The sequence below is a fragment of the Phocoena phocoena genome, chromosome X (genome assembly GCF_963924675.1).
Source record: "Phocoena phocoena chromosome X, mPhoPho1.1, whole genome shotgun sequence".
NCBI lineage: Eukaryota > Metazoa > Chordata > Mammalia > Artiodactyla > Phocoenidae > Phocoena > Phocoena phocoena.
In genome coordinates this window covers 112,428,704-112,446,997 of record NC_089240.1, presented here as the reverse complement: position 1 = coordinate 112,446,997, position 18,294 = coordinate 112,428,704, and the positions used below count along the sequence as shown (strand labels likewise).

The following is an 18,294-nucleotide window of genomic DNA, read 5'->3' as shown; positions in this document are numbered from 1 at the left end:
TTTATGAGATACCACTTCTTTCTAAGGCAGGAACAGGTTTTTTTTTTTTTTTTAAATAAACTTTCAAATAAAAATAAGGTTTCGAGGCTTTTAGGGAATTAGCCTTCTTTTACCAGAAAGCATCCCATTATCATTCTGCCTCCATGAGCTCTGGTCAGTCTGAGCGCTAGCGTGGGCATTTTGGAGTCAGTCCACTTATCTCTAAGGTCCTTTTTTGTTCTACACATGTAATTTTCTATTGTTTGTACCTCTAAAGAGACTATACAGTGTATAAACCAGTTTTTAAGTTGTAAACTGTGCAGGTGTGTGTGTTTTCAGACCTGGCTGAAGTACAGAAGAACTTCCTTAGGCAGCACCTCCCCCCTCCCAGTTCTCAGATTTCCCATATTTTAAACCTGCGCCTCTGAGTTTAAGGACTCACCTCTTTATTTTCTCACACGTTAATCTTCTTCATCTAATCTTTGACTTAGAATATTCAATACCAGAAATCGACTATCCTGGGCTAGAGACATAGTCAGAAAACTTTAATGACAGAGCTAGCTGCTCCCCCTGTTGGCCAGTTTTGGGAATTTTTCTTTTTTTTGAAGTAGAACTGCTAATTAACATAGCTGAATCGGTTGTCTCATGAATATGCTAATCAGATACTCTGTTCAGGGGTCTTTGAAAGAATTGCTTGGCAAAAGGAATAGAAATAATAGAAGTGCGGCATAATCCGTGTTTGGGGACCGCAACATAAAAACCCGCCCCCAAATGTCGCATTTTGTGAGAGACTAGTTGTTTTTCAAAGAATCAGAGCGAAATCAAACAACCCAAATAGATTAAGATTAGAGCTGCCATGTTAAATATATTTCAGAATTACATAATAAAAATGATGTTAACAACTACAGAGATAGATTATTGCTTGCAAACTCCCTGAATCAAATTATTTGCTAGGTGTTTTTGCATGGTGTAAAAGAAATTTTAAGAAAATAGTGACGTTGTCTGATGCTAGCCCATTGGGAATACTACTTTCATTTGCCATTGTAGGAGCAAATGTAGCAACTTTGCCCAGGAGGCAGAGCCCTCCCGGTTGTCAGCCTGTTTCTGCTGTGAACCCACTGTGACCTGGGGCAATTAACTGGTCTCAGTTTTCCCATCCATAAAATCAAGGGGTTGAGCTGGATGCTCTCTAAAGACCCTTTCAATTCTACAAATTCTGTGAATCTTCTCAACATGTGACTAGACCAGCTGCTTCAGTGAAAGGTCTTACAAGATGTTAATTAGGCGTCTGCATGGTCCCCTCTATTTTCCTCCTATCATTTCTTAACCCTCCGCTACTTTCACTGGGTCTTTGAAAACCCTCCCATGAGCCTGAAGCTTGTTAACTCGAATAATAGTAGAAATGTTCTGAATTAGCTTAAAACCCACATAAAAGAAATAATTGTCCCATCTATCTGAAGAGTGCTTCATGTCCTGCCTTTGTGAAATGATAGAAAACAAGGGGGCTGGAGAGCTTAGGGGAAAGGGTGGCCACTCTTCATATTGAGCCAAATTTCTGTTTTAATCAGTGACTAAAAGTTTTCCATGGTTCATCCTGGCCATTACCTCATTAGGCCAGTAGGCTCAGCAGTGTCGGAGACGCAGCAAGTTGAAGGCATTTGAATTCCCATGCCAGTGAAAGACAAATATAGCCAACTAAGCTTCATGGCTTTTGGCTAAGCTGAAGTTTTTGGAATTTTCCTGACCCCTGACTGCAAGTATTTTTCAACTGCACGGTTTTCTTATTGTCCTTTGCACGGCCATACTGACTTCGTACAGACCTCCCGGGTCTTTAGTTTAAGTCTTCGACATCCTCAAGATAAATGTGTCATAGAAATGTGTGACGTACATACAACATACGGTTGTTTTTTAATCCTTACCTCAGATTTCATTCATTAAGATGTCTTTTTAAAATTTGTTGCTTTTTTAAAACCTCTGCTACAGTGCGGCAATCAGGATGCGTAGCCACGAAAGTACAGAAAAAGACATGAGGCGTCTGACCTTCCTGCAAATGCAGTGTTCCTTCCAGATCATACTATGGGTGTTTGATTTGGTTGGAAAGCACTGCTACTCTGTGCTTTACAATTCTATTTTCCTTCTTTTTTTTTTTCTTTCCATGCAAAAGAGACTAAAACACTGGGTAATTTTGCTAATTCTTTGATAATCTCTGTGAAACGCGATGAGAAGGAGCCACTGCCAGCTTACTGGAATCAAATCAAGAGCTCAGATAAAACACACACTTTTCTGTATTGACAAAGGTTTTCTGCCTTTTGAGTTGTTATCTCAGGTGTGGCCAGTTGTGGCTCTAGCATTGGCCATCTCATTGAAGATGCTTGTGCAGCTTCCAGGGAGCCCTGAGCACACTCTCTTTGGGCCTCTTCTATTAGCTGTGGCTTCTTAAAGAAGGCGTGGTGTCAGCAAGAAGCAGCCGATCTGTTTGGAGGCGAGTAAATAAATACACAGAAGAGCTTCAGCCGAATTGCTTTTATCTATTTTTTGGTTCATTGTACTTTGAGCCTGGGAGTTGAGAGCCTTGTTGATCATCTCTGCTTTTTCCATGCGTCTGTCTGTCCCAGCAAAGAAAAGGGCTTATTTGATCTAGCAGTGACTCTGAGAGAATTCCCAAGCCAGTCAGGCCTTTCTTGTTCATTGTCCTGGCCCATCTCTATTGCGCGCAAAGCACGTGGTCTCTCTGTCTCTGTCTCTTTCTCTCCCTCCCCTCCCCCTCCCCCTCCCCCCATTCCCTCAAGAATCTGAAGCTCTTCACAATAGAGAAGACTGGAGCAGGGAATGCTACTTGGGCATACCTTTTCTGGAGGTCAGTTTGGCAGTGTATCAGAGGTTTCAAATAGCTTCATTCATACCCTTTGACTCAGTAACTGTACTTCTAGGTTTTGATCTCAAGGAAAGAAAGATCTGCGTACAGATTTATGTACAAGAATGTTCATCACAGTATTACTTGTAATAATGAAAAATAGGAAATTATCCTAAATGTCCCTTTATGATTACATTATGATCTGTTCGTATGGTGTCATAGTATGCAGTTGTTAACACTGATGTTTCTGAAGGCTTTTTAATCACATCGGAACTGCTAACCATAGTGTTACATGAGAACAGGGTATAAATACAATGTGACAATACATACCTTCATAGAAAAAGCAGGAAAGAAATTCAATAAACCATTGTTGTTCTCTTAATGGTGGGATTATGCGAATTTTTGTTTTCTTCATACCTTGCCATATTTTTCAAATTGCTGCAATTTGAAAGGAATACTTTATAGGAAAAAAGGTATTTTTAAACGAAAAATGTAAACTGCATTGGTGGTGGTTTGCCATGTTTGGTTTTTTTTTTTTCCAGTATTATAGTGCTCACTGTAGACAGTTTGGAAGAAGTAGAAAAAAATGCGTCGAAGCCTCCAGCATTTAAGTCGGATGAATAGAATAAAGGGAAATAAGTCATTTTTGAAAGCATGAGATAGATTACTTTTCCTATTGTGTCGCTGCAAAATTGGGGTGAACTAAATTGAGAAACATTGAAAAAAATCACGCCGATTCCCTAACACCCATCCAACACCACTGTACGCACCTCGTCTTTCTTTGGTCAGGTAGACAACGTATATACATACATACATACAAATCAGAATCATAGCCGATTGTGCTATTTTGCGTCCTGAGTTTTCTCTTGATATTAGATCATGAGCGGATAGACTGTATTGTGAGGTTTGTGTATGAGGTCATATAATAGGTCCACGTGGAGGTTAGTATATGGAGCACTTGGAACACTGCTTCAGCCTTGGAGCATTGTTTTCTTCTTCTTCTGTTTTTTTGGCTGACAGCACAGCATATGGGATCTTAGTTTCCAGATCAGGGATAGAACCCATGCCCCCTGAGGTGGAAGCGTGGAGTCTGAACCACTGGACCACCAGGAAAGTCCCCTCAGAGCTTTCTTAAACATGCCCTCATGGGCCATTCTCAGTGAGAAGGAATCCGGCTGTGCTAAAGTGACTTGGCTAGCTGGTGCTGGGAGTACCATTGCTAGAAATGGAATGTGGTCCAGGGGAAGGGACCTTACCGTACTGACTGTGTGTCCCTGGCCAAGTTAGCCCGGAGAGAGAATTAGCATTCAAAATGCATTAACTACTAAAAGTAACCTTGGGAAGAAAGGGCTGCTCCTGCAGTGGCAGGGTCCCCCAGCCCCCTTTCATATGCTAACAGCCCCTAATAAGGGCCTCAGCTGGCAATGGCCTTCTCCTGCTAGGAGAAGACCTTTGTTGGGCTACAGCTGTTCATTGTTAGTCAAGTACCCGTGCTTTTAGTACACCGTGTCCTCCCTAGCAGGCACTCCTGAGGAAAGTGCCTGTTAGAAACTTAACACAGACTTGACCAAAAAAGCAAGACAGAGGAGGAGATAGTCTTTGGTTTCAGTCAGTAAAATACTTGCTTAATTTCCTTCTTTTCCCCCCTTCCACTTGTAGGTGCTTATGTTAGCTGTTCTTCATCAAGTACTTGATCTTGGGTGAAAGAATGGATGGCTATAACTCTGAGTTTTCTTAACAGTGTGAGAAGTATGATCTGTAGCATGTACCAGGAGACTTCTTTCTTAGGAATTTTGTGGATGTGGTAACTTACTGTTTGCACGCCACACCAGGGCTGTGAAATACAGCCTTTACATTAAAGAGGAAATAAATCCTTATATGTAAAAGGCAGCTTCCTAATGATATAAATACAAGGGGGTAATTTATAGCACCAAGCAAATGGATTGAATAGAAAGGGCTTCCAGTCTCTTCAGATCACAGGTTAATTCTAGAATGCATTCTAGCACATTAATCAATAGCCAGTCGATTGTTTATAAAGTAGTAGCTAATGGCATTTAATAGCAGAACTGAGGGTCTTTTGACCTGTTTCAAGAATTTTGAATGTTTATTTGATGCAAGACAAGTGGCGGGGGGATAGAAGCTCCAGAAGTACATGATGTTCTTCTTTTTGTAAAAGACAGGATATTTACATAGAAAACTTTTATACGGAAAGGTTTTGCCTTTTCTCTCTAGTAGTTTTTCCCATGTTAAATTGGTACTACTGACATTAAGAATAATCAGATGTTAGAGCCGGAAAACACTCCCAATCTCCAAGTCTCCTAGCTCAACCCTTGCATTGAGGTGCTTCTGGTAGGATGCAGATGAAATATACATGGGGAGGGTGGGGCATTGACCTGCCGCTTAATTCTCAGTTTTCCTTTCCCTGATTCTTTGCCTCGATATTTTTGTATATACGCACAGTTGTAATATCATGTAAAATCTCTTCCCTGGATTTCTTCATCCCTTGTTTTTCACTCAGGAGTTGCTCCACCCTCGTAGATGTCTGGGATGTTTCACAGGATTGGAAGCTAGAGCCATTAAGCATTTCCTTTGGCTGAATTGTTCCCAGTTTTATAAGGCCTTGGGTCTTCTTAACCATTCTCCAGCAGCTTTGGCTTAATTTATATTCCCCCCAGATGGCTAATATTTGACTCTGCCAATAAAGATAAAAACCAGCCTTGAAAGGTTTTTTTTTTCTTTTTCAATAATTGTAGATATAAAGAAACTCTGAAGGTGACAGTAACATTATTTCACATATTATGAATAGTGTCCACTCACTGAGCAGCTATTGTGTGCTAGCCATTATCCATATGAGGTGAGCAGTAATAGCCCCATTTTATGGAAGAAGAAGCAACAGAGGCTCAGAGCGTTTAGATCTTCTGTCCCGTCAAGGTCACACAGCTCGTAAATGAGAGGGCCCATGCTTTTCCTACTGTGTCATACTGCTTTAGATCCTAGCACATTAAAGTGTTTATTTCCATTCCTACATTGTGGTCATTCATGAGCCCTAGGCGTAGCAGTTGCTTCATCCTTGGAACATAAATCCTTAAGCCCCCAAACTGAAAATTGAAGGAGAAATAAACCCTGCTCACAGACACCATATTTAAAATGCTTATAAACTGTCTCCTCTCTCACTCTTCTTTTAGACTCTCTGAGCAGCATTTTTCATGAATACAAGCAGTTGCTGCAAGGGAGATCTGAATTCCAGTTAAGTCAGCTTCTGATCCTGGTGGAACTCTGGTTTACACTGGTCCTGGCTGGTTCTCTCTTAGCCACCAAGTGTCTTATAATTGGCTTCAGGCATAATGTTTACAATGGGATGATGGCTCGTTGTCTCAGACCTGCACAGTTTTTCTTCAGCAGTTAAGATCTGATTCTGAGTTCTAAATAATGGGGGGGGAAGTGGAGATGAGCTTTGTAGCGATGAATGAAGTTGCTGTTGGTGGCTGGGGACCAGGTCCTGAATGTCTAATTTGTGTTCTGTCCCCCATTGTAGAAGGAAACATGGGAAGAAAGGTGGGGAGGTGGGGAGGTTAAGGAATCTACAAGAACATATGAGAGCGGCTAGTTTGATAGGAGAAATGGATGTAAAAGTTTTTTCCCCCCTTTTTTCTTAGAGCGAATTATTATGCTTTGATTGATATTGTACCTAATTGGTATGCATTTTAGAATTTAAATTATGTCTGCCATCCTTAAAAGATCTCTTTGAGACAAAAAGCATAGGTAGAATAGTCCCATTTACCACGACCAGTAAGAACACGTCTAAGGAGAAATGAGTTTGGGTCTTTTGGTTCGCTTGACTTTTGTTCTGTTGACTTTGCAGGTGTAATAGATGAATATTAAAAAAAAACTTGCTGTATGAAATGAAAGATTAAGGATTTTATAGATAGTTGAAAAGTCCCTGGTGCCTCCATAAAACCATGCGTGGAACGTGGCGGGTATAGTAAAGGTGAATTGGATGGAGAAAATTCATCTTTCTAGAAATTTTCATTACAGTCTCTTTGGGCAGGAAGGTTAAGATGCATGGCAAAGCTGTGTGCTTTGATTTGAGCCCATACCAACCACTTAGTACATAGTTGTCAAATTGCATAGCTATTTGAAGAGATCAAATTAGCAGATTTTAACTCCTTATATCAGTTTTGTAGAATTTCTATATATAATCCACTCAGTGGAATTATATCTGCAACTTATACAGCCACACTAAAGAATCTTTTAAAATGTGAAGGAAAGGAAATCAATTTTCTGAATGATTAAATGAATTAGAGTTTAATATGTATACAGCACCAAACTAAACTCTGAAAATATAAGCTAACATCACACACACACACACACACACACACACACACACACACACACACACACAAAACCTTCCTAGCAGAATTTGAGTCCCAGGAAATAAAGTAATGTCCATTGTGGTATTGGACAGAGGGCATGCTGGGTTAGAATCAGTCCTGTTCTTCGTTGGATCATTGCTCTTGTACTTTGAAGTAGCTGTATTATATATGACTATACCGACCCATAGGCTGTTGACCTGAATGAGGATCTCTAAGAATGTTTTATTTTTTCCATAAAATGTTCAGTGTCTTAGCGTTTCTTTGACCTGGATTAAGCCTAAAAAAATAGTGACATTTCATAGCGTTTTTCAGTTAAAACTGAGCTCGACATGCCACTGTGCCCCAACCCTTAAAACCAGCATTCATTAGAAATGCAAGTGAGTATTCAGAATTACTTATTTAATGAGTCATGAAAGCACAAGTCAAATAATTCTCAACATCCTGTTTCTACACTAAATGATGTGTGCCAATTTTATGAGCAATATAGTAAAAATCCAATCTAAGGAAGGACCTATGGTTGCCTTTGGAATGTGCTCTTTTGGATGGTGAAATATTAGTGGCACTGGATTGACACAAGGCTTCCATACTGATCTCAATAACCAGGCTTTATTTTTCCAGTATGTGAAAGCCAGCACCACTTGGCAAGGACGCTAGTGATTCAAGGACGGTACGGGAAGTGGACCAGATGACATTTAAGGTCTTTTCTCGCCCTAAGATTCCACAACTCTGAAGTCTAGAAAAGTGCTGCCTACATCTCGACTCTTAGTTGAGAGATACTTCCACACAAGAAAATTCATCCCCGAAACCTCTTTAAGAAATGACACCCAAGAATGCAACAAATAATTTTAAACCCAATTTATTGGAAATATATTTTCCTCTAATTAAAACGTTACCCTTACCCTGAATGCTTCACGTTCAGCACAGTTGCCAGGTTGGTGCTGATTGCTAGTGAGAGGCAAAATGGGAGAAGTTTCATTGGCTAGAGTCTTGCTTCTCAAACTTTGGGGTATAGCAGAGTGCCAGATGGCTGGGTCCCACCCTCCAGAGTTTCTGATCCAGTAGGTTTAAGGTGGGGTCCAAGAACTTGTGTCCCAGTGGTGATGGTGTGTGCCCATGGAAGCACAGTCGAGAACCACTTGGGGTTTAGAGAGAATCAGAGGCCTTCCCGGCTACCTGATTTGAGTAACTCTTTTCATTATCATTCCCCTAGCTCCTTATGTACTTTCTGGCCTCCTTCCAGGGAGAGAACTTTGGTAAAAATGCCAGGCTGTGCAGTTGTAATGGGGATTTCCCTTTCTCTCGCTGAAGAAAACCCAGGAAATAAAAGGCAAACGGTAGAGAATGGTTTTGTAGCGCTATTGCATTTTGAGAAGATCACTTAATGTTCTTCTGGCTTTGAAGGAGTTGTCTTATTTTCCTTTCTGTTCCATGTTCACTTGGAGGCAGCTTCTTTCTTGATGTGGTCCTTATATTTTGCTTTGGTATTCATTACATTTCCTGCTTATAAACTTGATACCATGAGGTGTTTATTTTTATACCAGACATAGAGTCTTTAAGAATGATCAATGTTGCAGATAGACTGTTAGCTCCTCTCTTCAGGGAGCTCCCTGAGAAAAGCTTCAGGAGAAATTAATTTGACATTTGTATTTAAGAGATTAAAGTCTTTAACATTTAGGCTGTGTGGGTATGCGGTGCCCAAAAAGTAAATCTGAAAAAAACCCAAAAAACACAGGTATTCTTTTTTTTCCCACTTATTTTTCCATGTTATCTTAATCTCATGGTTTTACTGTATGAATCCTTTAGCAACCCGAGGTCACCTTGGATATCCCAGTTTATACTAATGACACAGGGAACACCTGAGAAGTTCTTTTCCTGCTTATGTGTGGTGTTTCATTCTGTTTCTTGGCCTCAAGCATTTCCCAGGCAGTTTTCTTATATGTCATGTAGATGTAAGGAGGAGAAAAGGAAAAAATAATCATGTCTAAGTAAACAGCATGTCTTGAAAACACCTGTCCTGGTGTCATGTTACAATGAGGAGGCATTATCCACTTTGGTTTAGATTCTTTTTTTTTTTTTTTTTTGCGGTACGCGGGCCTCTCACTGTTGCGGCCTCTCCCGCTGTGGAGCACAGGCTCCGGACACGCAGGCTCAGCGGCCATGGCTCACGGACCCAGCCGCTCCGCGGCATGTGGGATCTTCCCGGACCGGGGCACGAACCCGTGTCCCCTGCATCGGCAGGCGGACTCTCAACCACTGCGCCACCAGGGAAGCCCTGGTTTAGATTCTTATAGTAAAAAGTTCTGGCAAACCTCATGTTTTAGACTTTATGTATCCATTTTTATCCAGTTCTTTATTTACCTTGTGACTAAATAAGAAAAAGGAGGGAGGGAGGGAGTCCTGAGAAGTTGTCCGTTTAAAGTTTCATTTTTTTCCCTCTTAGACATAGACACGTGACTTTGTGACATAGGTTTCCTTTCATTGATAAACGATCAGAGATGCCAGATCCCCCCAAAGAAATCCACCTTATATACAAGCATGATTTCCAATTTAATTTCAGGATTTTTTTTTCCAGTTTTCAGATTTACCTGAAAAGCAAGCACTCTGTTGTTGAATTACTGAGAACTCTTTCTTTTTTCCTTTCTTTTTTGGTTTTGTTTTTAGAATTCTTCAAAGAACTACTTGAAAATGCGGAGAAATCCCTGAATGACATGTTTGTGAAGACATATGGTCACTTGTACATGCAAAATTCCGAGCTATTTAAAGATCTCTTCGAAGAGTTGAAGCGCTACTATGTGGCAGGAAATGTGAACCTGGAAGAAATGCTGAATGACTTCTGGGCCCGCCTCCTGGAGCGGATGTTCCGCCTAGTGAACTCCCAGTACCACTTCACAGACGACTATCTGGAGTGCGTGAGCAAGTACACGGAGCAGCTGAAGCCCTTTGGAGATGTCCCTCGGAAACTGAAGCTCCAGGTCACTCGTGCATTTGTAGCAGCCCGCACTTTTGCTCAGGGCTTAGCAGTTGCAAGAGATGTAGTGAGCAAAGTCTCGGTGGTAAGCGCTGTTTGCATTCTGTGTTATTGTTTTCTTTTGTTTCACATTAAAAGAAAGTTTGGGAGATGTGGAAAGATAGGTCAGTAGAATTCCATCGTCTCAATAGCAATCGTCTTTTTCTTCTGTTCTTTTCTCATCTTTCTCTCCCCTCTTCTCTCCTACACTTTCTCCTGATACATGTGCATCATGTGGCTATAAACAATACAGCGATGAACATCTTCACGTATCAACATCATTCTTTCCTGTGGTTTCTTTGGTAACTATTCTTAGAAGCAGGATACGTGTTCACTTTGGAACCTTAATTTTAAAAATGGATTTAGGGACTACCCTGGCCATCCAGTGGTTAAGACTCCATGCTTCCACTGCAGGGGGTAAGGGTTTGATTCCTGGTCCTGGAACTAAGATCCCACATGCTGTGAAGCCAAAAAAACTTTCAAAAAATGGATTTAATACCTCCATATTCTTTTCAGCTCTTATTCTGCTTCTCCTTCAGAGAAAGAAACATATACAGATAGACTCCACATTTGGTTGTTTTGAGTGACTATGTTTGAGCCTGCTAGTTACAGTCTAGAAAAGAATTTCACATCCATTACTATATGTTTCCTTGTTATAAGGTATACTCAGAGCCCTTTAGAAGACAGACCTTTCTATGACAATTAATATGGACCACCTGCTCTTGACTTAATGGCTTTGTTTATAGAATTACCAGAAAATAGAATGGAATTGTACTAGCAGGAAAAAGCAAATGAAATAAGCCACATTTTCCTCATTTGTAAATTAGAGGAATTGGACCAGACCAGTATTTTTCAGACTGTTCTTTGGAGCCAGCTAAGGAGGTACCTCAGGGGCCTCCTTGAGGAGAGATAAGGGAGACACAGGGTTCTTCTAGTGGACGAGACCCTGCCTCTGTGCCTTTATCTCCTGGCTGCACCAGGGAAGCTTTGCTTTCCTCAGTTGTATGTAGTAGGGTTTTGAACATGATTTCAAGGGGGAAAAGATTCTATGGCCCCTTCACTCCCCCCACCCCCCAAAAAAGATGAAATTTGAAAACCTTTTGAAGGCCTTTCCACCTCTACCCTCTGTGACTCAACACCAGTGAAGAAATAGAATATTCTGGAGCAGAGTTATCTTTGCAGGACTGATCTTAGTGCTGTTACCTTTAGGCCCTCAAAGGAAAAGCCAAATTTTAGCCCATTTGGTTGTTTTGAGGACTGGAGGACTGGTCAAAATACAAACTAGACAGTGATACTAACAGTAAAATATAAATCCAGTGGCTTCTTAGAGAGTTCATTCAGATTTAGGGTAGCCATATAATTTATTGTCCAAACCAGGAGGTGCTTAAAAACAATTATACCCAGATAACATGGGCAGACCAGGATACATGGTCCTCCTAGCGAGGAATCTTACATTTACCAGAGTGAAGATAAAGAATTGTGTATTTTAAAAATTAGGTGCTTATTGGCTGTCTCATGTTAGTACTGGGAGATGTTAGTATTAGTCTGTTGGTGCATTCCATTATTACAATTGTGTGTGTGTGTTCCCATTTCCCAGCCATAAGCCATCAGGAAACAATTCATTACAGTACGTTTTTGTTCACTCCTTTTCCTCCTGATATTTTCGTCATAAATTGCAAAAAAATAAAACAAAAAAAATCGTTGGGTCATATGAGGGGTGGGTGGGAGCAAGTAGGGAGATAATGGGTATAATTAAAGGAATAGTCTGAATCCTGAACTGCTGCCCCCACCTCTGCAACCATTATTAATTTTGGAGATGCTCCTGTCAGAGAGTCCCTAAACAATGCACAGTTAATCCAGATCAAAGTTAATTACATTGTAGTTCCCCTAACACATCTGCCCTCCTTCAGCAATTCCTCGCATTTATCCTAAGCTGAATAGGCAGAAAGGTACTGCTGTGGTTTTCTTTTTCTTTTTTTGTTGGCGGGGGCGGGGGAGCTGCATTGGGTCTTCGCTGCTGCGCGAGGGCTTTCTCTAGTTGCGGCGAGCGGGGTCTACTCTTCGTTGCAGTGCACGGCCTTCTCATTGCGGTGGCTTCTTTGTTGCGGAGCGCATGCTCTAGGTGCACAGGCTTCAGTAGTTGCGGCGCACTGGTTTAGCAGTTGTGGCTCGCAGGCTGTAGAGTGCAGGCTCAGTAGTTGTGGTGCATGGGCTTTGTTGCTCCGTGGCATGTGGGATCTTCCCAGACCGGGGATCGAACCCACGTCCCCTGCATTGGCAGGCGGATTCTTAACTGCTGCGCCACCAGGGGAGTCCATGCGTGCCATGTGCTTTTGAACGTCTATGTGCGTGTGCATGTGTGTGCCAAAGAGAAAAGCAAGGACTAGAACACCCTTTGCAAGTGTCTGAAAGTGGTTTCTTTACATTAACCATCCCCCCTCTGAGCTGATTCCTGGGAAAAAGGACCAGGCTGACACAAGCCTGCCACGGTGTTAGCCTCCCTTAGCCCCGTTGGGGCCCCTTTAGAGAACTGAGATTCCAGAACCCCTAACTTGAGGGGGAAGGTGGTGGTCGAACCAAGGAAGCAGGTTAAACGATTGAGGGCTAGAAGTCTAGTCCACGTTATGCCACCTCCCAGGGTAGATAAACAGTCGAGGCTTCCCAGTATCGCATTCTTCTTGACATGGTTCCCAGAATTAACTGAGAACCAATAAGATTGGTGGGAAATCAACAAGATTGACTGTTCACCCTTACTTACCTGTGCAATAAAGAGTATGTGACCCAGAAGGAAATAATCACAATTTCCAATGTTGCTTTTGGTATGATTTTTTTTTTTTTTTTTTTTGCGGTACGCGGGCCTCTCACTGTTGTGGCCCCTCCTGCCGTGGAGCACAGGCTCCAGACATGCAGGCTCAGCGGCCATGGCTCACGGGCCCAGCCGCTCCGCGGCATGTGGGATCTTCCCGGACCCGGGCAGGAACCCGTGTCCCCTGCATCGGCAGGCGGACTCTCAACCACTGCGTCACCAGGGAAGCCCTGGTATGAATTTTTTTAAAGCAAGAAAGAAATTTCTGTGTACCTTAGTTTTTTCAAGTTGTTTGAGAAAGTTAATTTCCAAATATGACCCTAAATTTTTGGAGAATTGATCCCTATTCTATATTCATTGTATTCTCATGTCTGCCTAAGAGTTGTTTGCATTGTTATACGAGAATAAAATGAATACAAGCTATAGGGCTCAATTTACTTTCAGTAAAACATTACTTGCCAATTGTTTAGTGGAAAATACTGTTATGACTTAAATCTTTTTTATTATAGCTGATTTACAATGTTGTGTTAGTTTCTCGTGTACAGTTTCTTGTTACACACACCCACACACACTTTTTCATATTCTTTTCCATTATGGTTTATCACAGGATTTGAATATAGTTCCCTGTGCTGTACAGTAGGACCTTGTTATTTATCTATATTACATATAGTAGTGTGTATCTTTTAATCCCAAACCCCTAATTTATCCCTCCCCCACCCCGTTCCCCTTTGGTAACCATAATTTTGTTTTCTATGTCTGTGAGTCTGTTTCTGCTTTGTAAATAAGTTCATTTGTGTCATCTTTTAGATTACATATAAAAGTGCTATCATATGGTATTTGTCTTTCTCTGTCTGACATACTTGACTTAATATGATAATCTCTAGGTCCATCCATGTTGCTCTAAATGGCATTATTTCATTCTCTTTTTATGGCTGAGTAGTATTCCATTGTATATACGTACCACATGTTCTTAAGCCATTTGTGTGTTGATGGACATTTAGGTTGCTTCCATGTCCCAGCTATTATAAATAGTGCTGCTATGAACATTGGGTTGCCTGTATCTTTTTGAATTAGAGTGTTTTTCTGGATATATGCCCAGGAGTGGGATTTTTGGATCATATGGTAACTATTTTTAGGTTTTTTTTTTTTTTTTGACGAACCTCCATACTGTTTTCCATAGTGGCTGCACTAATTTACATTCCCACCGACAGTGTAAGAGGGTTCCCTTTTCTCCACACCCCCTCCAGCATTTTTTATTTGTAGACTTTCTAATGATGGCCATTCTGACTTGTGTGAGGTGATACCTCATTGTAGTTTTGATTTGCATTCCTCTAATAATTAGTGATGTCGAGCAGCTTTTCATGTGCCTATTGGCCATCTGTATATCTTTTTTTGAGAAATATGACTATTTTAAATGTTGTGTTTGTAATTGATAACTTTAAAAAAATAACGTTTTGCTTTACCACTGAGCATCTTCTTGACTTACGGACTGACTTGAAATCAAACCCTTCCACTAGGTTGAGTTATATCTAAATTACATAATAATAAGACACTCAAGCATCAAATCAGTTTCTAAAGATGCCAAAGCACAAATTATGTAAAAATCTATCATCAGTGTAATGTTTCTTTTTAGAAGGCTGGAAAGGAATACTTGCACATTTGAAAAAATATTCATTACATTCGTTTTTGGAGTATGAGTATCAGCTCAACAGAGGTTTTAATTTAAGGTGTAGTGGTATGGGGAAGACAGTAAATGATCTGGCTATGAAAATCATATTTCAAATTGAACATGTTGAAAATAATCTACATTTGATTGAGAAAAATTAGTAAGCTCTATCAGTGTGGGGACCCAAGCAATGTTTTTTCATGTAGGAACTGTTGTCCAAATGTAGTTGACGGGTGGAACTGGAGCAACCCAAGAAATACATTCCATCTTTTGGTGTCCAGTAGAATTAATTACCTTGGGCCTGAAAAAGACCCTTCAGGGTAGAGAACCTCACCCACTTCATCTACAAAGAAGCCTTTAAAGTCAACTATGAAAACCATTGTGGTCTTGGGACTAGTTATGCATACTTAACTCAGAGATGCTCACACTTTCTTTTCATGAGCAGATGCTCTGCTTCTCCAGTTTACTTTTGCAACAAAAGGGTTGCTGTTATTTGCTGAGCAATGATTTGATTATCACTAAACCTTTTAAAGGCTATTAGCACCAGCAAGCTTAACTGACTTCAGGAGAAACTCGCTTCTTACTTGAAGTATGCTTGCCTTGCTTCAGTTTTTCTGGGCGCAGACATCCAGTGATTTCAGCTTGCTCCATTGAGCTTTGCAATTCAAACTTCAGAAAAGTCCCTTTAATTAGGAACAGATGGTTCACGAATACCCTGGTGCTACACATCTTTGTATTACTTATTCCATCTTTACTTGTCATGGTTCATGATACATTTCTCATTTACCTGCTAGCAGCAGCAGTTTTGCCTGGAAGGGTGAAGTCTGTTGTGGTCTTTCAAAAATGCACAAGTGGTTACATGCACCGTGAAAATTAATAGCTCCTATGCCAAAGAGAGTTGCATTCTCATGGTTTCAATTAACACTGACATAATGGGGCTGTGTCTATACCCCAACCCCAAACTCCGGGGACTGTAATTAGAAATCCTGCCTTGAAAACGATTTCCATTGATCCCCCTTTGTTGTTGTCTATTCGCAATGCCCGGACACCTACAAGAGTACTACACCATTTCCCCAAATCATTATGTCTATTTTTAAAAATGAGCAATACAAAAAGCTTTTAAGTGTAGATATGTATTCAACATTTAATATTTTTCACACACAACCTTAAAGACTAGAATTGCAAAGAGGAAGGTGGGATATATATATATATATTCTATACACTGTAATACATACAGGGGTGGAGACATGGGGAAGGTAGGGGTGTGGGAAGTGTCAAGGACTGAATACTCTCAAAACAATAATAGAGCCCTCTACAAGGGGGCGGATACAATGATGCTTCAAGTTATCATAACTGAGTCTAATTTAAAACACAAGACTTATTTTCAAGCATTTATGCAGTTTCAGCTACAGTGTGGCTCCAAATATTCCTGAATGAATCCTAGCTTATTTTATTTATTTATTTCTTTTTTTCCTAGCTTATTTTATATCTTTTGTTATGTGTTTAAAATCCTATTATCAGGGACTTAGGAGAATCTCCACCTTCTTTCTTAGCACGTTTGTGTATTGAAATCAAACTGAATTGGGAAGTTGTTGAATAAACCCTTCACATCTCACAGCGTGTTTGGGTTCCCTATCTTTTTCTTTTTTTTTTCTTTTTAAAATTTTCTTTATTTCTGGCTGTGTTGTGTCTTCATTGCTGTGTGCAGGCTTTCTCTGGTTGCGGTGAGCGGTGGCCTCTCTTGTTGAAGAGCACGGGCTCTAGGCGCATGGGTTTCAGTAGTTGTGGCACACAGGCTCAGTAGTTGTGGCTCACAGGCTCTAGAGCACAGCCTCAGTAGTTGTGGTGCACGGGCTTAGTTGCTCTGCGGCATGTGGGATCTTCCCAGACCAGGGATCGAACCTGTGTCCCCTGAATTGGCAGGCGGATTCTTAACCACTGCACCACCAGGGAAGTCTTCTATCTCTTTCTTTGATAGTCCCCCTATCTCTTTCTTTGACCATAATTTGGGGAACGATTTCCTGTTATTTTTGTTGGGTGCTTATGTTACCAAGAACAGATAAAAATCTAGACCCTTTCTGTTTGTTTGGTACTATTGGCAGTGCAGGGGAAAAATGTTGCAGTGAATGTGTGTTAGGAACTGGAAGAAACTAGAAGGAAATGTGTTTCTAACTTGAGTGCCGCATGTTGACTGCCATCACTGTGTAATGTGGCTGAAGGCTCATTCTAAATTACTGAAATGAGATCCAGGCTGTGTGAAGAGTTCTGTTCCAGGATTTCTCTTTTTTCAGGCGGCTTGCAGTAGTTTTTAATGTGGTGTTTGGAAAATGCAGGTTATTTGGTAGAAAGTCTCAATCTATATTAAGAGAGTCTTTGCAGAGAAAAGGACTTTTCTGCAGAGACATTTTATAGCAGAAATGGAGTGCAGATGTCACGTTAAATGTATACCCTGAGGAATGCAGGAATGAGTATTTTTAAAAGAGTCTTAATAAGTTAAAAAGGAAATGAGGACCCCTCCCCCTCCACTGACTTTTACCATGAAACATAGACTAGCTCCTAAGATCTACATTCTTTGTTACCTTACCATTTAGAAACACCTTAGTCAGTCTTGAAGGATTTTATAAGGCTTGGAAGTTGACTATTAATGTATTGTCATTATGCTCAATAACTCAGATTGATTTTGATTTGAGTTAATAAAGGAATATTGAGTCCAGACGATGTTCCCTTTCTATCATACTGGTCCCCCAAAGTAAACAAATCAAGCCATCTCATTCTTCTGTAATTAATGTCAAAACCTTTTCCTTATATAAATAATATGCCACGTTCTAGTAGAAATTGATCATCTCTGCTACATTTAGCTGCAAGTTTTTCAAACTGTTAAAACTTTGGCAAAATATATAGTTTCCTGTTTTGTTCCAGTAACCTCTTTTCTCTTCGTGTCCAGCAGTGTTTACTTGAGCTTTTGAGTTCTTTGTGTCTACCTCTGGTGAATTTTTTTTTTTCTCATCCCTGTAGCATGGGTTTCAGTAGTTGTGGCACACAGGCTCAGTAGTTGTGGCTACTGAGTGCATTGAGTGCATAAGTCATTATTTAAAATTATTATTAAAATTATTTAAAAATCTGTCATCTCATTCATAGTTGTCCAGTCAGATATCGTTCCATGTAGAACAGTTACATCCTAACTTGCCCATCAACATAAAAACTGATTCATTTGGTCAGTAAATTTGAAACCTGCAAATTCTCACTAGAAAATATCCAACCCCAGAGCTGAGGTATTCACTGTGTGTGGATACCCTATGTTAGATCTGCGAGCTATGCAGGAGGACCAGCCCCATGTGCTGCCCTTAAGGTTCCGATAGTCTGGCACTCAAAAGATATACATCAAGGAAATTGAGTGTACCTGCTCTAGGACAAAACTGCCCCATTTCAAATCTTGGCCATCTACTGGAAGATGTGTTTGTCTCTTAATCTCTTTAGGCTTCTGTTTCCTTATCTGTGAAACAAAATAATAATACTCATCTCCTATGATTATTTTGAAGCTTAAATGATTTAATACATATAAAGTACTTAGAACAGAGCCTGGCACATAGTAAGTACTCTATATCATAT

At 40.5% G+C, this 18,294-nt stretch overlaps 1 protein-coding gene across 1 annotated transcript in view; it reads left to right on the top strand.

Moving 5' to 3' along the window:
• The window catches only part of GPC4 (glypican 4), a 106,883-nt gene that overhangs the window by 76,131 nt on the left and 12,458 nt on the right, over nucleotides 1-18,294 (top strand). Inside the window, exon 3 of the mRNA XM_065900846.1 lies at nucleotides 9,868-10,259. Coding sequence (XP_065756918.1) covers nucleotides 9,868-10,259 — 392 coding nt within the window. The remainder of the gene's footprint in view (nucleotides 1-9,867; nucleotides 10,260-18,294) is intronic.